The sequence below is a fragment of the Hemibagrus wyckioides genome, linkage group LG03 (genome assembly GCF_019097595.1).
Source record: "Hemibagrus wyckioides isolate EC202008001 linkage group LG03, SWU_Hwy_1.0, whole genome shotgun sequence".
In the NCBI taxonomy this organism is placed as follows: Eukaryota; Metazoa; Chordata; class Actinopteri; order Siluriformes; family Bagridae; genus Hemibagrus; species Hemibagrus wyckioides.
In genome coordinates, this window is record NC_080712.1 from 27,010,146 (window position 1) to 27,036,518 (window position 26,373).

Below are 26,373 nucleotides of genomic sequence, written 5' to 3' on the forward strand. Positions count from 1 at the left end.
GTGAGTGAGTGAGTGAGTGAGTGAATGACTGAGTGAGTGGGTGAGTGAGTGAGTGAGTGAGTGAATGACTGAGTGAGTGGGTGAGTGAGTGAGTGAGTGAGTAAGTGAGTGAATGAGTGAGTGAGCGAGTGAGTGAGTGAGTGAATGACTGAGTGAGTAAATGAGTGAGTGAGTGAGTGAGTGAGTGAGTGGGTAAGTGAGTGAATGAGTGAGTGAGAAAGAGAGAGAGAGAAAGAGAGAGTAAAAGTGTGAGAGTGAGTGAGCAAGTGAGTGAGTGAGTGATATGGTACAATACAATTCCAGATGTTTTCTGTGTAGTGTAAAAAGACTGACACATCTGCCCCAGAATCATACTGACCTGTATGAAGGGCACGCCGGAGCGCTCGATGGCCACCACCCCCACTGTCTGGCTGAGCTCCAGGTCCAGGATTAGTATCTCTCTGGGGTACAGCAGCAACATGTGACTCTTCTTTGAGGGAAGGTAAGATAGCTGGAGACAGTCGTTTAGGGTTACTGCCTCGGCCCTGCACACACAGACACACAGGTTAAGCAGCTCAATGCCGTGAATCTGTCATCAAAGGAAGATTTAAACAGCTCACGTGATTCTGATCACGTCACATCATTCATATGCGTCTCTATATTAAAACAAAAAAAAGTAAGGCAGAGGCAGTGGCAATGTGCCAGAGTAGAGAATAACTGAAGTCATTACTGCACAAGTCTGAGAGAGAACGCAATAACCGTCACAAATCTCTTCCGAGCCCGCCGTCTCCTAAGTTTATAGGCCACTGACGCCTCTAACCCTGCTTACAGGGAATAATGCCTGCGTAAATTGAAGCACATAATAAGAAGGCCATTCTGTGCAAAGTTCAGGAGGCGTTTTAATAGGAAATGGAATGAGAGACAGGAGAGAATATATGAGCATATTGTTGTGAGATAATTAGGAGCAGGAACGAAGTATATATATAACATCAGCAATGAGTAAAAGTTCTCATTTTAAAAAATAGCTAGTTTCTAATTGGCTGTATTGTGAGATATATTATGCGTAATAAAACGGATGTGAGGCCATTTTTTTGACCATTAGAAAAAGTTTGACTACATCCCAAATTGCATAGTAAAACTTGAATGCTAGAGAACTATTTTATTAAATAACATCTTAGTTTAAAATGTAAGCTCTTATTGAAAAATTCCTGAAAACCCTCCATACATTTATATTTCTGGCATTTGGCAGACGCCCTTATCCAGAGCAACTTACAATTTAGTGCTATAGAATAATGGATGGATAGCTAGTATGAAGTTGGATGAAGTTGATGTACAATAGGGTCAAATTATAGGGCAATATTACCTTACTTTATATAAACTTTCAGCATCATTTCCTTCTTGAGGCAGTTGGAGACAGTGTTAGCTCAAGTGGTTAAGGCTCTGGGTTGTTTATCAGAAAGTTGGGGTTCAAGCCCCAGCATTGCCAAGCTGCCACTGTTGGGGCGCTGCATCATATCTCTCCCCGGGCTCTGACCCCAAATTCCTGAGCTGGGATACGCGAAGAAAAGAATTCAACTGCGCTGTAATGTATGTGTGGCAATAATAATAAGGGCTTCTTGACAAAGACAAGCAACTCAGTTCTTGAAATTTGTCTTACGCTCTGAACAACTGAGCATCTTTACAAGAATACCGACAAATTTCAGTCTCCTAATGAGCAAGCACAAGATGGCAGCATGAGGAAGAATCCTTGAAAAGAAGTAGGCTTAAAACACTACACCAGATAGTGGGAGAATAAAGAAGTACTTCTAACAAAAATATATACTATAAAGTCAAACAGTACTGAGTGTGTTCAAAGGAAGTGCATCATGTGCAAGCGTCTGTTGATCTCCAGCTTCTGCTCATTTTTGTTAGTTCAGTTTGTCCTGATCACCACTACTGCATAAATAATAGTGCCTCCTTTTCATTAAAATTAATAATAACAATAATAATAATAATAATAATGCATTTAGTTTAGGGGCACCTTTTCAAAGCACCTTACAAAGTAATTAAGAACAGCACAGCATCAAAGTACCATAAAATCAAGCAAACAATAAAATACATAAACACATATTTTTTCCGTCAATAGCCTCCTGGTGGTCCAGCGGGGCCAGCAGTGGCATCTTGGTGGACCTGGGCTTCAAACTCACAACCTTCTAAGCAGTAGTGCAACACCTTAACCACTAAACTACCACATCCCCCAAGCATCAAAGCAACTCTTCTGTTCTGAAAAGTATAACAAAGCAAGCGCTGACACTGACACTGGAGACTCCTTCCATCAATGTCGCTCTCATTGCTGCGGCCCGGGTTCGATTCCCGGGCAGGGAGGTAACCCAGCCACTGAAGAGTTAACTCTCAGTGCCGATCCCAAGCTCAGTCTCTGGTGTAAAACCTGTGCCAAATCAAAACACATAGACCAAATGATCCGATGTGGCGACCCCAAACAGGGAGCAGCCAAAAAAACAACAACATATTTTCCATCAGACAAACAATAAAATACAAAAAACCATGAATACAATTAAAGCAAACAATAAAAAAACGTAAATACATTAATTGACGTCTTTTCCTTCACCATTTGACGTAATTTTGTATTTTTTCCCCCCCTTTTCTACTGTTTACATGTTTCTGTGACACGCTGTGATTGGGTGTCTATTGCTAAGCATCTAACATTCTAACTCCACAATGTTTCACACTGTTACACATTTGGCACCGCAATGTGGCATTAACACGGCAAAACCCATGCTAAGCCCGTATCAAGCCAAGTGTGAAATGTTCCCCTACCTGGGGTTAAAAGCAAGGTTTAGAATGACAACAAGCACAGTGTTAAGCACAGTGTGAAAAGTCCAAACGTTTTCAGGTATCCTCTAACTTCAGAACGCTTTGTGTTTACAACGATCTCCAACTCCTGACACATCCTCTGTATAGCCGATGGATCCTCTCAGAAATATTCTGTCAGACACATCCGTCTAGACTGAACAAATCTTTGCTTATTCTTTTTGACATAAATGTTAACAACAAAAAAAATCTGCCAGATGTCAGACACTCAATGAACTCCTCAGGTCAGGTCTGGAGACTGGAAGGGTCAGATCACAACCTGACCTTATCTCATATTTTGGACTGTGTTGTTGCTGCAGACTACATCCTTTTTTTAAGAAAAAAAAACATGGAGAATTGAAACATGGGATAACAGGAGCCTAAGGAAATAGCATGGCAAAGAGGATAGAGGAAACATAACAGCGATGATATTACCAAGCATGCTCAATGAGATCCTTATAGATAAGTGTTGCATGGGGTCTAAAGATGAAACTTCCCAGTTTGTCCCAGTGAAATGTTCCAGTGTGGTTATATGAAACCACTCTTGGAATTCTGCTTGACCAATCAAATTAGTGGCCTGGATCTAACTTGTATAATTACAATGAATCAATCAATCTAACAGGGTGACGCTTGTTCCAATATTTTTGACCAATGGGTGTGTTCAAACAAAATCTATGTTCTAAATACATCTAGCTGCAAATATCAGAAAATGACTGCTGCATTTCTGATCTATCACCTCATATTTATCTTTGAGCTCAAACCCAAATATAAAAAATAAAAGCGCCCTAGTGTTCCAATACTTTCAGAGGAAATGTATATCAGCTATAAAAAAAAAATCCCATACCTGAGCTGTTACTATAGAAACAAGTGCATTAATATGTCTAGCAGCTAGATCTACTATCCGAAAGTGTACAAAGGAAAAGTATTCTGTTTAACTACCATGTCTAATGGCAAAGCCTCATTTCTTGCTACACCACTGGGGATGCCATCTCCTCCGAGTAAAGCTGATCATATCGTTTGATGATGCTGAGAGCTGGGAGATGAACATGAACTACAAAAGCTTTGGCATCCCATAATAATCACAAGAGCGGCACTACAAACAGAAGGGGTTATGTGTGAGAACTGGGTTGGTTGGTATTACTGATCTCTAAGGCATCTGTCGAGGAAAGGGGTAGGGATTTAACCCAGTGGCTCTATTTGTATTTGTATCTATATCCAGACTGAAGAAGGAAATAAACTGCAACGTCTTTTATACAAATCCACCCACTACTCTCTACTCTGGAAACGATGAAAACACAATATAAAAAAAAAAACAGATGAAAACTTCAGCACTGTCAGCAAAGTGTGTGAATTCAGACAGTCCTTCAACCTCAGCTACAACACTCTCGGTCATGCTACGTTCACAGACACAGCGACTCGCAGCGACAAAGTGACCGGAGACATTGGTTTTCGGTGAGATGCGACAGTTTATGCAAATATGGAGCGACATGAGGTCCTGTAGCACTGAGGAAGTATAACACAGCTGCTGTGGAAGTTAGATGTTATACACAAGCTAGGTTGTTTTTATTATAGATATAAAAAAAAATATCACATACACAACCGAGTGGAAGTTCTGACATAGAATCAGGCAACGAACGCAACAACTAGTCATCGTATACGGCTGATCTCCAAGAAGTGTTCAATTACAGCAGTATTAGAACAAGTAGTTATTCTGAGAGTCTGCTATTCATCATCCGCACAGCATGGGGATTTGCATTTCCCCTTAAGCCCTATATCACAGTGACACCACAAGCCAAGATTAAAGCATGGACCTTTTACCATGTTGCTGCTTTGTCCAAAATTGCACCTCTGTACCATTAACCCAAATGAGCAGCTCTGGCAGACTAATGGACCAGGGATCGCTTTAGTTACACGGATCCATCAAAGCGGTTTTCTGGGAAATAAGCCTCGCTGATACAACTCCAACACAGAGCCCTGGCTACTGGCACAAAGTGCCGAAGTAGACCGCTACAAATATTAGGAAATATTAGAGTGCTATATTCAGGGTAGACAGGAAAGCGAGCAAAGCTTGTGATGATCAATAGTGTGGAAGAAAAGAAAAAAAACCTTCCTCAGACAAAGCAGGAAAGCGGTGATGAAAAGAAGGAAGGAGTGGAAAAAACAGCTGATTTAAACGACAGAAAAGAACCAAGGACCAAGCAAAACACAAAGAGTGTAGGCAGACTATTAAAATCTCTTTTGCGTGACTTGGTGGAGGTTCGAGCGGCTTAAGATTCTAACTCCTGTTAATACAGAGGCAGAAATTTTCTACAAACAGACTCAGAGGAAGAGAAAGTAATTAACTGTTTTTCTTTTTTCAGACCTAGTACATGTTTTCCATTATGCATTAAAGAATCAATCAGGGGTGTAGTGGAATATTTTATTTATTAAGTAAAGTGTAAAAGCTGACCAGTGAGCAGAAAGGAAGAACACGTGTCTCAGTGCTTGCAGAACTGAACTGCTCAAATGTAGCCCATGTTTATAATTTGGCTTCAATATATTTAGATATATTCCAAACTGAATATACTGAGACACACTGCTTAAAAAAACAAAACAAAATCCTTTTCATTACCAATACAGATATTCATACTGATATTTATTATATATTTTTTTAACTCTTACCAGAAGTCAAAATTTTTTTTATTTCCATGTAAAATGAAGATGCCCGTGTTTAGTGCTGCATTTATTTAGGATGCCATACTCCACAGTAGTGGTTAATGCATCGTATCAAAGTAAACACTCCTTGAAATTTTGCAGGTGTGAATATTTTGCCCAGTAGGGGGCTCACAACCATCCCTCGCTTTTCCCAGCACCCTGCTCAGCAGCACAAACACATTCATAACACTCTACATACAGAAACCCAACAGTGTCCTGACTTCTTCTTTTCTTATAGTTATTAATAGACTTAATCAATTAACCCACAACCATTTAAAAAGTGTGTTGTTTGTGTGCTTTTCTTACAATATTACCTCACAATGATGGTATTCTGTGAACCAGAGTCAGGATTATATTATATATTATTGATAGAGATTTCAAAGCCCTTTCTGTATGTTAGATAAACGTGCCATAAATATATAAACCCTTTGGTGACTTATGATTAAAATTAAAAGAATTAAAGTAAACAAAAGATTAAATAAAAAGAAACATCAACAGATATTCTAACGGTTAATTATCTTGGTGATTATGTGGTCCACTATGCTCTTATAAAAAAAAATAATAATAATAATTTTAAAAAAAAAACGAACAGCAAAAATCTTTTATACTCAATATCTTAAAAGCAAAGCTAAGATAGATAGATAGATAGATAGATAGATAGACACAGAGACAGACAGACAGATAGAGAGACAGACAGGCAGACAGACAAAGATAAACAGACAGACAGACAGATAGATAGATAAAAAGATAAACAGACAGACAGACAGACAGACAGACAGACAGACAGAGACAGACAGATAGATAGATAGATAGATAGACAGATAGATAGATAGATAGATAGATAGATAGATAGATAGATAGATAGATAGATAGATAGACAGACAGACAGACAGACAATAATGACAACTGATCACTCCCACTCTCCTCTCCAGCTGTTCCCAGCAGTGCAAAATGGAATCAACTCCTGTAGTAGTTCTTTTATATAGAAAGGTAAAACCATCAGGCGCTCTCAGGCTGTGATGGGGTGAGACTGTCGTGTTGTGGATGTACTCACATGGGTTTCTCGTTGGTGATGAGCACTTTGACCTTGTTGAGAGCTTTCTTAGCACCTGTGGGATGTGTGGCAGCGGGTTTGCTGTGAGCAGGGCTGGAGTGCGGGCTGGCGATGTAAACCTTCTTCCCACTGCTGCCCGGGGGTTTGGACGGTGAGAAGTCGTTGATGAAAACTATCCCCTCGCTAGTCAGCACTAAAATACAAGGAGGGAAGATTTCAGTTATAATCAGCAGCAAGAAAAGGAAAACCGCAGACTGGCAAATGTCTGAGGTCAACGATACACCATGTGTTCCTCAAACTGCAAAACAATAACATCTTAGTGACTGATAATCTCTCAAATCTCAAATTTCTTAAACCAAATCTAAGATCATTAAACATGGTCACTGGTCATATTTCTAGTCACATGTCAATATTTTTATTAACAGGAGATCTATTTTTTTTTCTTATTCCATTGCCAGAGAATTTTGCTTCTTTCTAAAAAAAATTAAGCTTAAAAATAATCTGCCAATAGAATAAAAATACAAATCTTAAAAATAAAATATGTCTAGAATTAGGTTGATTCATTTTAGATTTGGTTTACTGTAAACATTTAAAAGGAAATACTAGATCATTCTGATTATATTCAAAATATTTTAACTCGTTAAGATGTGGGGTTTTTTTGCAGCAAATATCCTTAATTTTAACATTTAATCTAAATTATTTTGTTTAAAAAGTACACAAAAATAGGAAAAAAAGAAAGCTTATAGTGGAGGTATTATTATTATTTTTGTTATTTTATGTTTTGAATATTTGATTATATTATATTAATAATATCTAACTTTACATTAAACTACTTAGCAATTATTCTAGTAATAATTAGTCCCTATTCCCAGTACTATAATTTGATTTCTAAAAGCAAAATTACCTTTTTATATCGCAAAATTGAAAAAAAGTAAGTATTTCGTTTCTAGTAAAATTTGTTATTATTTTTTAAACCAAGCAGAAGATAACAAGGTAAACGAAACAGGTTCAGCATTTTCAAAAGTGATCATGCATACAGGCTAAATTGCAGGGGTCGAAAGGGTCGAAAGAGAAGGACAGGATGTTCTCGGCGTAGCTCTTCTTCCACAGCTTGGTCCCAGTGTCTCCGTTCCACAGCACTATGTAGTTGGGAGGGTGAACAGCCAAAAGCAGGTCATGTGACACATCCTGATTCCATAGCCAATCCATGTCTAGGGAAAAAAGAAAAAGATTTCATATAGTTTTTACATTTCAACGTAAAGTTTCTTGAACATTCAACTCTAGCTTTTTGAATAGTTTCTATATAATTTCTAATAAGTGAAATATGGCAATTAAGCACCCAGCTACATACATTAAGAGTTACAGACTCGTACCATAGTTCATTCATGCAATCAAGAATCTGAAAACAGGAAAAAATGACCCGGCTAATCGCCTGACCAGTTTCTTGCAAGGTTTGTTCAGCTACTCCTATATATATATTTTTTCTCTTTTATACAGACCTTAATAAGGCGTCTCACCTCTTCTGTGTCCCACAGTGTTCCCCTGTCACTCATGGAACATGTGGGTTGAAGAAATTAATAAAAGTCATGTGCAGGTTAAGTTAGTTTACTTCCTGAACAAGTTTGGACTTCACATTCAAGAGAATCCAGTTCCAGTGCAACTGAAATCACACCATCTTCTACAGGTAGTCTCAGGTTCACATGACAGCTTTCACATTAGCAAACTGTGCTCTCTTAGCGTGAAAGCCCTGGCACTCGGCTAGTCGAGGTGTCTCGCTTCTACTCTCCACAACCCCACCTGCTTGCTACCATTACAGATCCTAATGCTAACCACTGTGCCTTACCTTGGATGGGTTTGGAGTGCTCCTGAATCTCGCAATGCGCCATGCCGCTCACTACGTCCCACACGATGATTTTGCCTGCGGCGTCGGCCGAGGCCAGGCGCAGGGAGTACGGGGAGCTCAGGTTGTGGTGGTAGTTCTCCCTGGACCATTTCACCTAAACACACACAGAAAAATTGTTTCAAGATGACAGGAAACTTAAAAGCGGCTCCTATAACTTTGGGAATTGGGGTTTCAAACTCCCAAACTTAATGGAGCATAGCAGATAGAACAGCTATATAAATCTGCAGGTAGTAAATGCACGCTGCTGGAGCTCTTTAAGAATTCAGTTCACTACTTAACCACAGCAAACAGACAAAACACCCATGCCCTATTTTTTTCCAAATGACCTGAACAGGACATAACCCTTATGTTTGAGCATCATGCTGAAACAGTGAACACAATGAGGCCGGCAGATGCCATGTTTTGTCTGTTTCTCTGCATCTGACCGCTCGTTTATTCCTGGGGATGACAATGAGGAATGGACGACTACGCCAGCGTTGTGGTGTACAAGATTAAAATGCGTGGCGGGGTGAGAAATAGCAGCAGGAGCCGGGCATTGTCTCTGATAAACACTGGCTAGTTTATGGGTCATTACTCATGAGACCACACACACACCAGAAGAGTACTAGATAAAGCACAGAATGCTTGTGGGTATAAATGACACCAGATTCATTTTCAGGGACGTTTGTCATACCAGATTTCTTACACTGGTTTTAATGACCAAAAATCATCGGTGACTTTAATCGGCGTAAAAGAATTTGATGAGGAGTCATTAATCAAGTAGCAGCTAGTTAGATCACACCATTCCCTAAAGCTATAATAGTGCGTTTGAGATGTGACAGAAAGACCGTATTTACGTGGCGAAGGCACATGAACACCACCACAAAGTCGTGATTACGAGCGGGATTTTTATTTATATATTTTATTTGTTTATTTTTTAATTCTTATGTGTTTGGTTTATATAATCTGGTGCTTATGAAAGTCGCTCAGATTCTTAAGCTCGCCCATTTTATTCCTGAATGTTATTCACTTCACCCATCAGAGGTTTTGTCTAACCAAACTTTCATTTCCCTGTACTGTACAGTACATATTTATTCCAGTAGAATAAGAGATACATGCAGGACGGAGTGTTAGTCAGTTCGAAACTTTGCTCGAATCGTTTAACCTTGTTATAGGTGAGAGAGTTTCAGAAACATTTCAAACTCACCTTGACAACATTGGCTTTGTGTCTCTCCAGGACCTGAATTGTCTGAGCGGTCTTTGGGTCGATAATGAGGATGCTGGAGTGGCATCCCTGAGCAATCAGACCTTGCCAACCCCTGAGGGAGAAAAAAAGAAAAGAGAGAGATCACACGGGTGAAAGGAACAACTCAGGGTATATATATATATATATATATCATCAAATGCTATGCCTTACTGAATAATTTGTCAGTGTAAATCTAAGTGAGACATGAAAACCCTTGAGAGACTACACTTTGAGATTAAGACATGCAGAACTTTTTTATTTATTTATTTTTTTTATGCACAAATTTCTCAGCATCTTATTTTGGTTGTGTGTCTCAGGTATAATAAACACTTTAAGTTGAGAATAATCAGGACAATTAGCTGTGAACTGTAAAATATAAATTTTTGGCTGTAATCTGTATCTAAAATATTTCGTATAGTAAATTACAGTGAATACACTGAATCTGAGGATGAATTAAAAAAAATATCCTACCAGCTTACTCGCCGTTTTCTTTTTCTTTTCATCATAAGCAACAACAGTTTTGTTCTGAATTCTAAATGTATCGTAAAGTGACAAGGGAACCTCTGTTTTTTATTTATGCAGGAAGAAGCATAGCTTTGTGGTATAATTCTGGCACAAGGACAGAGACTGTCTTCCTGGTATGTGAGTGAAGGCTGTCTGAATACAAGCTACAGGAACTGGATATTCCTATAGTAGCCAAGAAAGGTACAGAGCTGACGTGCTATAATAAAAAAAAAAAAAAAAACTGTTGCTAAGCAACAACAAAAGAAGTGATAGTTAATGTGTTTATTTCAGTGGTGTAGGTTTAATGGGATCAGTCTGAGCAGATAAAAATCACTTCTGTACACCACGCGCATCAAATTTCATCTCGGAAACTTGTTAAGAAAGCGTTCCCGGATCAATATCTTCTGTTCCTTATTTCTTTTCTGCTATAGGTTCCTCTCTGTCATACACAACCACAGCTAGTGGATCTTGTTTATACACACACAGATAGATAGACACACATACACACCCACCCACACACACGTTTATTTATTCCTTTATTTAAAAGAAACCGTATCCATTAATAAAACATTACTGTAAATGCTCCAGAGTTTGCCAGAGGCTATTTTTCATCTGTAACCCCTGGACAAAATATTACAAAGTCACCCTAAAAACAGACAGTGAAAAAATAAAATTACAAACATACACAAAAAAAACCCCAAACATTCAAAACACCCATATATCTTTACAAACTGAATAAATGAATGTGAATATAAATAAATAAATAAATAAATATTAAGATTATATGAATATATTTTATTAATATTTAATATATAATGAACTACATTTTTGCAATGCCTTCCATTATTATTATTTTTTAAGTATTTTCACTACAAATATACAATTTGTCTAATATATTATGTATTAATTGAAAATACATTTTTAAAAAGCAGCTAGTATGAGCTACCGCTGAACTCAGACTGACCCTAACAGCAGTGAGGGTAATACGGCACCAAGTAACAAATTAGTGCCAGAATCACTTAACACATCCCAAGTATTTCAATACACACCTATTTAATGTGTTTCAGGGTGAAAATTTCCTCTAACCCCACCTGTGATATACGGAGTTTCCCTGCTCCATCTCCGGATGCTCTTCCACTTATGGCCATTATTTAATTACCTCCCAGGGGCAACTGTAAATATACAACCCTCATTCCCTATAGCATTGTACACTCTGCAAACCACCGTGTCAGCTGGTTTTTTTATATATATATAATTTGGCAGCATTCCACATACACTTACGAGCAGCGCTTCATCAGCCTTTTTAAATATTGATTTTTTTTGCTATGATATTTTAGTTAATATTGTCATCAGCCCAAGAGACAATTCTTTTTTTTCCGCTTTTTACACTATAGATAGATAGATACACAGACAGACAGACAGACAAACAGAAAATTCAAATTAGCCAAAATATTGATACCCCAGACAGACAGACAGTTCAAATTGGTCAAAATATTGATATCCCAGACAGACAGACAGACAGACAGACAGACAGACAGATAGATAGATAGATAGATAGATACACTATATTGCCAAAAGTATTCGCTCACCTGCCTTGACTCGCATATGAACTTAAGTGACATCCCATTCCTAATCCATAGGGTTCAATATGACGTCGGTCCACCCTTTGCAGCTATAACAGCTTCAACTCTTCTGGGAAGGCTGTCCACAAGGTTTAGGAGTGTGTTTATGGGAATTTTTGACCATTCTTCCAGAAGCGCATTTGTGAGGTCAGGCACTGATGTTAGATGAGAAGGCCTGGCTCTCAGTCTCCGCTCTAATTCATCCCAAAGGTGTTCTATCGGGTTGAGGTCAGGACTCTGTGCAGGCCAGTCAAGTTCATCCACACCAGACTCTGTCATCCATGTCTTTATGGACCTTGCTTTGTGCACTGGTGCACAGTCATGTTGGAAGAGGAAGGGGCCAGCTCCAAACTGTTCCCACAAAGTTGGGAGCATGGAATTGTCCAAAATGTCTTGGTATGCTGAAGCATTCAGAGTTCCTTTCACTGGAACTAAGGGGCCAAGCCCAGCTCCTGAAAAACAACCCCACACCATAATCCCCCCTCCACCAAACTTTACACTTGGCACAATGCAGTCAGACAAGTACCGTTCTCCTGGCAACCACCAAACCCAGACTCGTCCATCAGATTGCCAGATGGAGAAGCACGATTCGTCACTCCAGAGAACGCGTCTCCACTGCTCTAGAGTCCAGTGGCGGCGTGCTTTACACCACTGCATCCGACGCTTTGCATTGCACTTGGTGATGTATGGCTTGGATGCAGCTGCTCGGCCATGGAAACCCATTCCATGAAGCTCTCTGCGCACTGTTCTTGAGCTAATCTGAAGGCCACATGAAGTTTGGAGGTCTGTAGCGATTGACTCTGCAGAAAGTTGGCGACCTCTTCGCACTATGCGCCTCAGCATCCGCTGACCCCGCTCCGTCAGTTTACGTGGCCTACCACTTCGTGGCTGAGTTGCTGTCGTTCCCAAACACTTCCACGTTCTTATAATACAGCTGACAGTTGACTGTGGAATATTTAGGAGTGAGGAAATTTCACGACTGGATTTGTTGCACAGGTGGCATCCTATCACAGTTCCACGCTGGAATTCACTGAGCTCCTGAGAGCGACCCATTCTTTCACAAATGTTTGTAAAAACAGTCTGCATGCCTAGGTGCTTGATTTTATACACCTGTGGCCATGGAAGTGATTGGAACACCTGATTCTGATTATTTGGATGGGTGAGTGAATACTTTTGGCAATATAGTGTAGATAGATAGATAGATAGATAGATAGATAGATAGATAGATAGATAGATAGATAGATAGATAGATAGATAGATAGATAGATAGATAGATAGATAGATAGATAGATAGATAGATAGATAGATAGATAGATAGGACAAAAACTACCTCAGATCTACCTCATTGGCATAGATAAGTATGTAATCTTTAAACAGTGTGTTCAGGTCCTGAATATAATCACATTGAGCAAAGGTCATACTGTAAGGAGACAAAATGTTTTTTTCCCCTTAATTTAAACCTTCCTCTACAAAAATCCTCTACTATCTTTAAACAGCATCTTTAATCGAATGGATCGTCAGTGAAACCTCAGCGTTCACTCATTTCCTTCCTCCTTGCTTGTTAGCTTCTACACTTCGCTTAAGTGACATTTCCCATTCTTGACATCTCACACTCATTTTACTCACTGCTCTAGCTGATGCTCTTTACCAGAGGTCTCTGATCTTATCTGGAAAAGGTTTTCGTGTGGGTTTTCATTCCAACCCGGTTGAAGCCACACTTGATTACTGAAAGCCAAGATCAACTGATTAAGCAGTTGTGACTTCTGCATGACTGGAATGAAAACCCCTGATCTAGAGTCTCAGCAAAAGCGATATTCAATAAAATGAGTGTGCTCGTCTATATTAAAGATGCTGTATAAACATCCTCAACATAAGATCTGAGGAGGTAATTACTAGCAGCACACAGCAGTAACCTACCTACCTACCTACCTACAGATCCACATCAAATGTTTAATAAATACTAAGCAGGTTTACTCATTTTGAGTTGACAGGCTACAGTAACCACTCTTTACATCCTTGCTGAGCAGAAAACACCTAAAGAACCTAAAGACTCCATCATGTTCCACTCCAGTCAGCTAAGAACAAGAGGATGTTTTTTAAATGTCCAGTTTGCCCTCTGTAGCCTCAGATTCCTGTTCTGGGCTGACAGAAGTGGAAGCTCACATGCTCTTCCTTCCTTGTATCTGCATCATGTTTCTGAATGCATTGGACTGACAGAGTTTGCTATCCGCAGCACAGAAATATATCTGAGAATTATCATGGGAAAGTCTGTTATTGCAATATCATATTACTGAAGAGGCTTAAATTGATGAATTCAATCACTGGTTTAGTTTATTGGGTTTTACTGGGCTTAATTTAGAAAAAATAAAAGCTTTGTGCGGTTTGAATCCCAAACCAATAAATAATGAAGAAGATTGATTCTCTGTCAGATTCAGCATGCTGCATAGGAGATGGTACAGATTTTTTTTTTTTAAGGACATTCTTGAAAGTCAGGCCCCTCTAGTTTAGTGTTTGATAATAATAATAATTTAAATAATTAAAATAATAATAATAATAGTAATAATAATAATAATAATTATTATTATTATTATATTACTTATTATTAATTGTTATTAATATAGATAATAATAATAACAATAATAATAACAATAATAATAATAATAATAATAATAATAATAATAATAATAATAATAATAATGTGTTATGTAGTGTACGGTAAAAGCTACCAGTGATCATTTATTTTTAATTAGTGTCAGCAACTTCTGAAGACATTTATATGTGGGCGTGTCCACTGGAATGCTATATGCGTCTTCCACTGATATACGTTGTTACTATAACAACCTGTAGTGGGAACGCCTCCTGGCAACTCCATCCTACAGCGACTGCCGACTTACAGAACACTACACCAACCTGTTTTTTTCTTTACACAAAGTGAAAACCCTTCAGCTGTGTAATCCTCCATTGTTTGCAACAAAGTATCTTACACAACAGCTGTCATACTTAAAGAAGAACACTAAGCATTGTTGGATCTTTTTGTTTCCTTTTTTTAGTCTTAGTCACAGGTGTGCATATTTTTAAATGGTAGATAAATGAGCTAACATTGTTTAAATGTGATATTTTACAAATAGGTCTCCATATTGTGAAAACTATAACAGAGTTGAAAACTTGAAAAGTATACACCGATCAGCCATAACATTATGAGCACTGAGAGGTGAAGTGAATAACGCTGATGATCTCATCATGGCCCCTGTTAGTGGGTGGGATATATTAGGCAGCAAGTGAACATTTTGTCCTCAAAGTTGATGTGTTAGAAGCAGGAAAAATCAGCAAGTGTAAGGATTTGAGCGAGTTTGACAAAGGGCCAAATTGTGATGGCTAGACCACTGGATCAGAGCATCTCCAAAACTGCAGCTCTTGTGGGGTGTTCCTGGTCTGCAGTGGTCAGTATCTATCAAAAGTGGTCCAAGGAAGGAACAGTGGTGAACTGGCGACAGGATCATGGAGGGTCAAGGCTCATTGATTCACATGGGGAGTGAAGGCTGGCCTGTGTGATCTGCTACAGTTGCTCAAACTGCTGAAGAAGTTAATGCTGGTTCTGATAGAAAGGTGTCAGAATACACAGTGCATGATGGAAAAGGGAAACCAACACAATATTAGGCAGGTGTTCATAATGTTATGCCTCATAATGTTATGTACATGGTCGCAAAACGAAACATCCGAAGGTGGAGTCAAACTAATCAAGCCCCTCCTATGTGGGAGGGGTCAATGTGAGTTATGTGAGTTAGGGGTTTATTAAAAGAGTTAGAATAGATCTCGATCCATCCATTGGACTTTTGGTTTTCTATCAAGAAAAATAAACGAAAAAAAATATGGCCACAGATCCGACCCTGATATCAGCACAAACATCACAGATAAGAGCTCTGCATCTGCACACAAGGTCACTCTAAAAAAAAAAACGACAACAAACTCCTGTACCTCATGCCACAATTTTCTATCTATGTTACGCAAAGATTTACTTTTGGTGCAGCAGTGTTTTAATGTCTTATGTGCATGAATGTTAGGATTGCAATTTGTAACACAATACATCAGCGTCCCTGCCTTGACTTCACATCAAATGTAGACTAGTGTAAATAAATGCTCATAATAAAATGTGGTACACTTAGTAATGGCTTAGCTTATGAGCGCTCAGCTGGATGGAATAAACATACACGCAGGATGACATGACAGCGTTCGTAAACACTGACAACAACACTGACATGAGTCTGAAAGTGATTCTATATTACGCACGTAATAATAAAGGAATAAAAGAAATCAAAAAAGCAGATATATACATATATAAACAGGAAGCACCGATTAGCCAGTATGCTAGCTAATGCTACTTACCAGTCAACTGCAGTTTTGTTTTGTAAATTGAGAGTCCCGGTAAGTGTCCGTGCTGCTAGTTTAATGTTTACTGTGTACGGAATCATGGCTGTAAAGTCTGTCGATGCCACATGAAAGTAGATTGAACTTGGGTTATTTAAATGATAGAGAAATGAATGGTTGTCATATAGGTTTGTAAACAGGAAGTAAGTTCGGTGCGTCACGGTTTTGTTTCAGGGCGGGAACGGTTATTCGCAACTATGGTTCCTATGTCTTTCAAACAGTCCCTTGTGAAAGTATTGTTTTTAGTATACTCTGAAGATATTTTGTTTTCAAAACCAAAAATTAATATCAGATGTTAGATGAGAATTTCAGCCTTAATTTTCTTAACGTTGCACCATTTGTTCGCAGCCACCCATTTTACCAAGTGAGCTAAAATACAGGAACACGTGACTGGCAGGTTGTCCAGGTGTGCACTTTTAGACTGATTGGTTATACTGTGAATGTCTACTTTGGCTTTGAGTCCTGGGTTCTACCTGTGAAGCCTGTAGTTTTTGTTACAAAATAATAAAGCAAAATGTCCAGAGAGCTGCCACCGAGAGAAAGGCAAGCATTGTTTAAGGTCTATCTAATACAACAAGTTGGGAAGCCACTTGTATACCAACAAACAGACACCAAATAGGTGAGCCAAGAAAAACATCAGTGCTGGATGGCAAACATTGTGAGAGCTGTGAAGAAAACCATCAGAACAGTGACATTACCAACAACCTCTACAGAGCAAGAAATATCACAATCCACCATTTGAAGAAGACTTCTAGAGGCCCTACAACAAAATGCAAACCACTCATCCATCAGCAGTAAGACCCAGAAGGCCAGATTGGAACCAGCAAAAAAAAAAATATACAGAGACGAGCCACAAACGATCTGAAACCAACCTCATCCTCATGCAAAGGCCAAAATGTGAAGAAAGAAACGTACTCATGATTTAAAACATACACGCTCATCAGTCAAGCACGCTGGATGTAGTATAATGGCTGTTTCTGGTTGGTAAGTAAACAACAAAATGTTTTATTTTTAATACACTATATGGCCAGAATTATGTGTACATATGACCAACTTGATATTAAAGTGCTGTGATCTCAGTCAGAAAAGGTAGTACCTGTAGTATCCATGCCAAAATGTACCATTAATTGAATTGCAAACTTTATGTACAGCATTACTATTAAATATTAGACAAATATAAATACAAGTCATTGTAATATCTAAACGCACTTTACTACTATACCTAATTCTATTGCTGTGCCGAAGTTGGCATGTTATTTCAATTATTTTAATTCATTTTCTTAATGTATCTAAAACTAATAGTATGCAATGCAATTTCAGTTGTCCCCTCACTTTACAAATCTTTACACGTCCATTCTGTGAGCTAATGAAAGCATTTGAGGAACTTGAGACTAAAATAAAACACTATACTTTGCATTTGTGTAGTTTCATTCTTTTACCTTGCACAATATATAAATATTATATAAGGGCCATTTATGGTTTAGTCTCGGATTCTGGCATTATATCGGTTCAGTTATGGCTGTTTTATGGAGCTTCTGGATAAGTTGTGTCTGAGTTCTGGGGTAAAGGTAAAGGAATTTCGGCTCTTGTCTGACTGACTGGTGGATTTTGGCACCGTTGTGGGCCAGTTATGGCTGATTTCTGGTGACATTGTGAAGTTATGGCTGAGTTTTGGTCTGTTTCTGATGTTCTGGTTGACTTTTGGCAAACCGCATATGGGCTCCAATTCCATGTGATCTGTTGGCTAAACTCAAAGCCGAAACTCAGCCAAGTCCAACCCAGAGCCAGTTTGCTCTTTGGTAAGACTTGGTAAATCTTTGGCCTGGATTGGAAAAAAAACTTGGAAGAAATTACCAATAAAACATAACCGTCAAAATGAGACAGGAGTAAATGAAGAAAAGCGTTCTTTCCCGACATTGCATCTGCGGCTGCCGGTTCGGTGAGTGTCACAGTAATTTATGTCAGTGCTATTCATATGCAGCCTGCTGGCAAAAAAAAAAATGACAAAAAAGCATAGATCAGGGTTGGGGAGTATTTGTTTTCAGAACGCATAGGGAGCTCCCAGAGGCAAAAGGAAAAAAAAAAAAAAGGTAACTAATGTCCAAAGTTCTAGAAATATGTCTTAGTGAAAGGGCAATCTATTAAGTAACAGCGTATAGACAGCACATTTTATGGCCAGACACTTTAAATGTATGAGCATGCACTGTAAGCACTTGCTCGCTGCATACCTAAAAGTTTTTCTTCTTTGAGAACCATTCATTGTTTGTAGGTATTCCTTCACTTTGTCATGCTCTCAACGTCTTCAGTGTTTTGTGTTGTGCACAATTCAGAAGGAATTCTTTTATGTGAATACAAACGTGGGATTTTAACCCATTACCCCAAACACAAACACAATTGAATTTCATTCAAGTATTTCAGCCAAGTGTCAAAACACCCAAACATGTAAAAGTGCCTGTTGGCACTGCTTTACCCATAGGATCAGGTCAGGCTTTCAATTTTTAAAGAGAAGAGTTAGCTCACTAGTGAGGTCAGAACAAACCTATGATAAGTCCAAGGAACTGTCTCGGCTCTCTTTTGGTCTTGGGCACAGTTTGCCAAGTTTGCATTGAGGCCAGCTCACAGCAAGACCTGTGTAGGATAAGCTGTACAGAAAATAGATAGATGGATGGAAATAGGCTGTGAAATATGTCCAGTGGTGCTGTAAACTGATTGGTGTGTATATGTTATTTTGTTAAATGCACTGTGTATCGTTTCTGACCTATAATGCTTTAACAAGGAATAATATTGCAGCACGTAGGAGTAAAAAAACATCTTTATTTTAAATGCTCAAAGACTTGACTCCGTTTTGGGAAGAAAAAAAAATTGACCTGCGATTATCCATCTTTTAACCGAAAGCTTTTAAACATTCCCACACTTTCTATGCTCCTCTATTCAGATAACTGTAAAGCATTGTTGTATGTCTAACAGCTGTCTTGAATGAATATGACCCTCTTAACAGATTGACTTTTACTCCTACTTTATCCTCATCCCTTTCTTTCTTGTCATATCCACTGACATCCTTTCAGATCATATCATTTGATCTCGACACCTTGCAAATTACGCTGAACCTATTATGACCTGGAATGATAGAGGAGGCCATATTCATTCATTTGATTTTGATTAAAAGTGATTAAACCAAAGAATGTGCTTTCTCTTTATTTGCTTAAGCCAAACATGCCGGAGTCTCTCTGAGCACCATGGGATTTTTTTTTTTAACCTCACAATTTTCTTGTCACTCCAACTGAACCATCGATTTCCACCGACTGACCACAATGATTAATTTTCACTTTTAATATCCGCCTCATGCAAGAGCTCTTTGCTGGCAGATTGCCGGATATGTTGCTCTGTGTAAAGTTAATCAGCATGTCTGATTCCTTCCTGATTCGCCCCGATGCCGCCCTGCTGCTCTTCTGTTCCTCTCGCTTCTTTCATCTGGAGCGTTCAGATGAAACAGGACACGAGAGTGACTCACGTTACTGTTGCTGTGAATAATCCCACATGGGGTTTCCAATTTCCCAAACCAGTTTAATACTCTCTCTTGCTTCAGTGGATTATTCTACCTGTATACTATAGAATTTACAGCTGTTACTGTAATCATAAACACTGTACTGTGATCACCCCAAAACTTTCATTCACAATATGATCATACCAAACAACACATCTGGTTCTTTTTTCTTTGACTCTACCTTTAAATTTCTGGAAGGCTGATTTGTGATTGTCTGTTGTTGAAAGTGTTCTACACATAAGATCGTATAGAATTGAGAGCCCAGATCAGATATATATATATTAATAGGATTTATTGATCACCGAGATGAAACCTGGTTGCTAGATATTATCAACGTTCTGGTGTCTCTGTTCATATAAAAATCATCCAGTGATGTCTGCTACATAGGTTTCTTGTTTATGGATGCCTGGCATTTGCTCCAGGTGAAGGCATTGTGGCCTGATGACAGCCAGTAGAACAAATTTCTTAATTGGGTATGTAGTGACCATTGCAGATGGCTTCTGCGTATTGTGCCATAGAGAAGAAAGGCAGACTTGTTCAGGATGTTCTCCAAGAGCTACAGCATCTCGTTGTCCTCCTCCTGACAGTCCATAGCTCAGGATACAAGCATTCTTCTTCTAAAGGTTTCCTCATTCTCATTCTCCACCTCCTACCAGTTTGTGTTTTTCTGGTTTTTGACTATCCCTGTGATGACTGGCTGCCTGGGTCCTGACCTGGGCAAAGGACAGCACTGTGATTTCTTTAAGCAGCATTCCATTCATGCTTTTATATATACATTGACCTTTTTTAAAGACATTTTTCACTTCATCACTTTCATCCTTCCTAAAAAAAAAATACTAATAATTTCCATTTGATCTGTATAAGAATAAATGTCACGCAGTCGGCTTTGTTAGTCTTTCTTGATATTTATGTATTCAAAAACCAAAACAAATCCTCATGCATTTGAGATGCAGGAGGCAAGGGCGTGAACTCGATAGGTGCGGCTCTGAGAATCATAAACCGTGTCCATAACACGAGTCAGAACTCGGGCTGGAGAAGTTAAACAAGGATAATCCCGAATCATACACACAGGAAAAGAGCAAGCATCTAAACTAGGAAAATGTGGAAGTAGAAATGTATAGAAACTCAGTAAGACACAATATGGTAGACGTTTACTCAGCACTAAACACAGAACAGGTGAACACAGGCAACAAACCCCAATAACAGCACAACAGAGACCAATCAATGCATCTTTACTTTTAAAATCTCAAATTGTGTTTAAATCATTTTAAAAGAAATCCGGTGGAAAATGGTGTGAATAAGTCATTTGTCATTATTTTTAGAAACAATGCATTAATGTACTAAGTAAATACGAAATCAAAGAAGTTTCAGGGTAAATGCACTGTGTGTCTAAAAGTTTCTGGACACCTGACCATCCCATTCCAAAACCATGGAACCATGACACACATTAATATGGAGATAGCAATGACTGAGGCTGAAACACCTGAACACAACTGTAAGGAGGGGTTCACATACTTTTGGCCATAAAGTGTAGGTACTTCATGGTGGGTAAATGCATATAGCGAGTAAATAACTATCAACTGAAATAATCTGAAACAGTTTAGAGATTTAACTGAAGATGAATACATTATTCAGATTATGATCTAAACAGATACAGATGTTTTGGGGGGTTTTTTTCCCCAAAGAGAGAAAGCTTGCACAGTCCACAGAACATCTGGTTGAGGATCCCACAGGATGCAGTAATTTCCTTTTATTATTATTATTTTATTGTGGCAGATACCTTAATATGAATAAGTACACATGTCTGGTTTGGCCAGACCCATACTCCATTTAAAACACAATACAGATTATTTTGGAGTAATAACAGATAATGGCATTGTGTTTCACCTGTAATGGAGAAATCCCTGCCATGCCATTAACTTGTTAAGACAATAGCATGGAGCATTCAGTGGCAGTAAATGCCTCAGTGTTTTAGGCTAGATCAGCGATCTTCTCCACAAAGACCATTCCAGTCGTACAGGAGCCAGAACTGATTCCACCTGTTTAATCAGTTGATTTTGGCTTTCAGTAGACACTTTCAGATTTGGCTTCTGCTTGGTTGGAATGAAAACCTGCATCCACACAGAGCCTTTCCGGCTAAGACTGGACACCACAGGGCTAGAGATATTTATGTGAATAGAGTTACCAAGCCATATGTGATGTAGGTGGTTTGTAACTGGACAGAAACGCAACTGCAGCAGTCCAGTCTAGTTTCTTCTAATCAGAATACTAATGCAATCCCTGTGTTTTTGCCTTCATCCTTCAGGTGTGAAGCAAGCCGTTTCATTCGCTCCGTTCAGTCCCATCAGGAAGCTCCATCAAGTCAAGATGTCCCCGCAAAGCCGACAGCAAGACAAAAGGTTCGACCCTTTTGGCAGTGGGAGATCCTGGCAGAAATGCAGGTACTGCAAGAACTCCCTAATGGTGTTCAACACAGCATGAAACAGAATACCTACACAGTCACATATATTGCAAGCTTGAGTTATTTTCACATTCCTGAATACATACTGTGCAGAAGAAAAAGGTTCCTTAACCTTTCATTACATGAAGTGTATCGTAGTGTGGGCTTCATTCATTCTTTTGCATGTAAACGAATTCAAACACTGTCAGTGTAGGTAGGCGTTTGTGTAGGAGCTCCGATTTATTTATTTTAGTATTTGCTTCTTTATTAGTATTAATTCAGGTTTACACACATAGCATGTGATGCACATTTATCTTTTATTTCTGAGGTTACTAATTAATGCTGTTCAACACCTAAAGCTAGACCTAACCTTGATTTTAATAAACAAACAAAAGCCCTCACATGGTGCTTGCTCAGAAGGTCCTATCCTTTTGATTTGGGGGCATGGTTTTATATTTTGGTATCCCAAAAACACACACACTTTTTTTTTTTTTTTCTTTCAGGCTGTTATAACTAGTTCAATGTTACCACGGAGACAGATGGAGAAAGAGAAAGCCTCCTTCATGTTTTGAGCTTCAGAACGGCCTTGTCGCAAAGACACACATCAGCAGTGAAAATAATGGAGCTCAGCCTTCATAGAGATTCAAGTTTATCTCTCTGGCTTTGCTAGTTTCCCGAAGAAGGGCTCGCTCTTCATCTTGATATTTTCACAAATCCACAGTCAGGCCCAGACAGTCTATTAGCAAGGAGTCAAGCTGTCAGTAAACATGTACTCTGCTTCATGTGTGTAGTTTTTAAAGTAACTAATATAGGCTTTTAAACACACCCACCGTTGTGAAGAAATGAAGTTGATGATATGAAATATGAATAATTCATATCCACTGTGTAAACACATTAGGAATTATTGTGGGATAATTAGCAGACTCTCTCTCTCTCTCTCTCCCGCTCTCTCTCTCTCTCTCTCTGACACAGAATATTACATTTTAGATGTAATAGATTCATCTGCATAAATTCTGTCTACTTGGAGAAAATGAAATATGTACTTTTAATTTACCTCGTAAACAGATCTCTGCCATCCAGTTTAGTGTTTTGTCTCGGAGATATTTTCATATTTTCGCAAGCCTGCCTGTCATCTCTTACTGACTTCATAAAACATCTTAAGCATTTAATTATTCTAAAAAATATACTGCAAAATAAGTTCATAAAAATTGCCCTGGAGTGCCATTTTTACCTCAACTTACAGCCGATTTTATTTTGTTTTTTTGCTGCACGTAACATGATGGAAAAGAGGAAGTCGAATATGTTTTGCAGAAAGAAACAAAACTCCAATGATGTATGTTCTAATCGAAATTGAAGCATTGTCATTTAAAAAATGAGAAAACTGGATGCATTAAAATAACAAATTCACCACCCATTCAAGATTCATGGCAAGAGAATTGCAAAATGTCTAGAGACATTGTCTAGCGCTGCACAAACAGCATTGTGTTCATTATGAAAGAGGTTGCCTTCTCCAGCTGGCAAGCACCATCACCCATGCACAGTGTAATGGGAGATTCTACACAACACTTGTTCCCGATATTGGCAGTAAACTGAGGTGAAGATTGACAGGTTGAAGCAGGAGACTTTGCAGGCCTCCGTTTTATGACGCTCGCTCCCACTTCGAGTTTCTAGCCTTCGTCTAACTTTGAGATCATACAAGCCTTAGGCACATTTGTGTACAATATAAATATTAAAAATGGCAGTGGACAGATTTTTTAAAAAAACTAGGAACATTTTTATTATTGAAAGTGATGCACAATGGGAGATGTTTTAACTTCCTGCCTCAGAAAGACAATCGTTTTGTTGTTCTTGCTGCTGTTTGACTGAACTTGTCTTTAAAAAATAAAAAACATTAGCAATATCTAAATGAACATGGGATGTGTCACTTTCAACAGAAGGGCAAAGGCTTTCTCTCTACTGACCACTAAACTGGATTACTCTAATGCCTTCTTTACCTAAAAGCTGTAACAAGATCAATGGTAGGGGGTAAAAAAAAATTGTAGCGGCATAGAGAGCAGGAAACACTAATATTAATATTGATAACATACAGTGAGTAAAGAATAATGATACAAAATGTAGGATAAATAGATCAATATCTGGATGGATGGAATGATGGATAAATATATAGCTGGATGGATGATAGATATAATTGGGTGGATGGATAAATGGATAGATGGATGAGATGGTGAATAGATATATGGTGTAATAGATAGATGGATGGATATTTATATAGCTGGTTGGATGGATAGATATATTTCGAGGGATGGCTGGGTGAATAGCTGTAGGGATAGATATATGTATGACTGGGAGGATAATTGGATGGATCTTTATATAGATGGATGAATGGATAAATGGTGGATGGTTAGATGTTAGATATATACATCAAGGGATGGGTGGATGAATAGGCTGGTGGGATAGATATATGGAAGACTGGATGGATGGATGGTTGGATGCATAGATATGTTGAGGGATTGGTGGATGGATGGACAAACAGATATGTGTGGATGGATAAACTTTAGATGCATGTCTTGTCAGGTCAAAACTGGCTTCCTACAAAAAAATATTAGTGAAAATATCATTATTTTGGACAACTGTCTCTAATATTGCCTGGCTGCTCACACACAGACATTTCCTTCCTGTCATATTTTTTCATGTTCTTTAATTAATGGCAATAATACAGAACAATAGCTTGGTATTTTTAGTCCCTGATCTGATGAACTAGCATGAGGATGTGCTTTTAGATAGGGATTTCTATATACAACACACAAAAATACCATTTGGTTAAAGCTATTGTTCTGTATTATTGGCATTAATTAAAGAACATGAAATATATAATAAAACGAAACTGAAACACTGGCCAGTTTAGTGTTGGAGGTTTCATGGTTAAATTTGACCAGCCTGGTGGCCAATCTTCATTGATTGCACATTCCACCAGTAAGAGCAGAGTGTGAAGGTTTAATTAGCAGAGTAATAGCACAGTTTTGCTTAAAATATTGCAATGCACACAACATTATGGGTGACATATCAGAGTTCAAAAGACAAATTGTTGGTGCACGTCTCGCTGGCGCATCTGTGACTGAGACAGCAAGTCTTTGTGATGTATCAAGAGCCACGGTATCCAGGGTAATGTCAGCATACCACCAAGAAGGACGAACCACATCCAACAGGAGTAACTGTGGATGCAAGAGGAAGCTGTCTGAAAGGGATGTTTCACAGAAAAACTAATTTCTTGTATGAACAATATATTAATAAATCTACCTGTATCCAGCTTTACAATTGAGGCTGATGGTCACACTGCCATGCATGCAGAAAATACACAGACTATAAAAAGCACTCTTGGACACATGGACACTAGTGTAATACCATTAAAACACGTTCCTCATGACAAGGTGAAAAAAATAACACTGCAATTATGAAAAGCCGGTACAAGAAAGAAAGTGCAAAGCTTTTCAAGTTCCAGTGTTTTGCTGCAGTTGTTATGGTGACATCCAATCAGCAGACTGCTTGTGAACTCTAACTGTCCAATTATAGGAGATGGTTACGTTTTGTCTGTGTGGGTGGCAAAAAAACGGCACATCTCAACTGCTACTGTTTATCTTTAAAATTAGATCTCTGAAGGTGTGCTGTGGAATCTGGCACCACGATGTTGGCAGCTGATTCTTTAAGTCCTGTAAGTTGAGGTCTCCATGGGTCGGATTTGTTTGTCCAGCACATCCCACGGATTGTTGGGTTGGATCTGCGGAATTTGGAGGCCAAGTCAACACCTCATTGTTGTGCTCATCAAACCATTCCTGAACCAGCCATAGCGTTTCCATGAAAGTGTGTACATGGTCTGCAACAATGCTTAGGTAAGTGGTACATGTCAAAGTAACATCCACATGGATGGCTGGACCCAAGGTTTCCCAGCAGAACATTGCCCAAAGCATGACACTTCCTCTGTTGGCTTGCCTTCTTCCCATAGTACATGTACATGTGTTCAAACTGGCAGTAGATAATAAATATGATGTACCTTGAGAGTCTAGAAAAAAAGTGTTAATAGTTGTCGTAGTGCAGTGTGAGTGTTATCACCTGTCACACACAGGTGAACTATTGTT

The 26,373-nt window shown here is 38.7% G+C and overlaps 1 protein-coding gene across 2 annotated transcripts in view; it reads right to left on the reverse strand.

The window, feature by feature from the left end:
* Positions 1-16,432, reverse strand: part of wdr11 (WD repeat domain 11) — a 112,624-nt gene extending 96,192 nt beyond the window's left edge. The window contains exons 1-6 of one of the 2 annotated variants that reach the window (XM_058385658.1): positions 16,215-16,432; positions 9,667-9,778; positions 8,421-8,574; positions 7,615-7,788; positions 6,578-6,770; positions 359-524 (exon numbers count right to left, since the gene is read on the reverse strand). In XM_058385658.1, the coding sequence (XP_058241641.1) occupies positions 359-524; positions 6,578-6,770; positions 7,615-7,788; positions 8,421-8,574; positions 9,667-9,778; positions 16,215-16,300 (885 nt within the window). In that variant the 5' untranslated portion in view covers positions 16,301-16,432. The remainder of the gene's footprint in view (positions 1-358; positions 525-6,577; positions 6,771-7,614; positions 7,789-8,420; positions 8,575-9,666; positions 9,779-16,214) is intronic. The other variant, XM_058385657.1, reaches the window with a different exon arrangement.
* Positions 16,433-26,373: the final 9,941 nt, after the last annotated feature.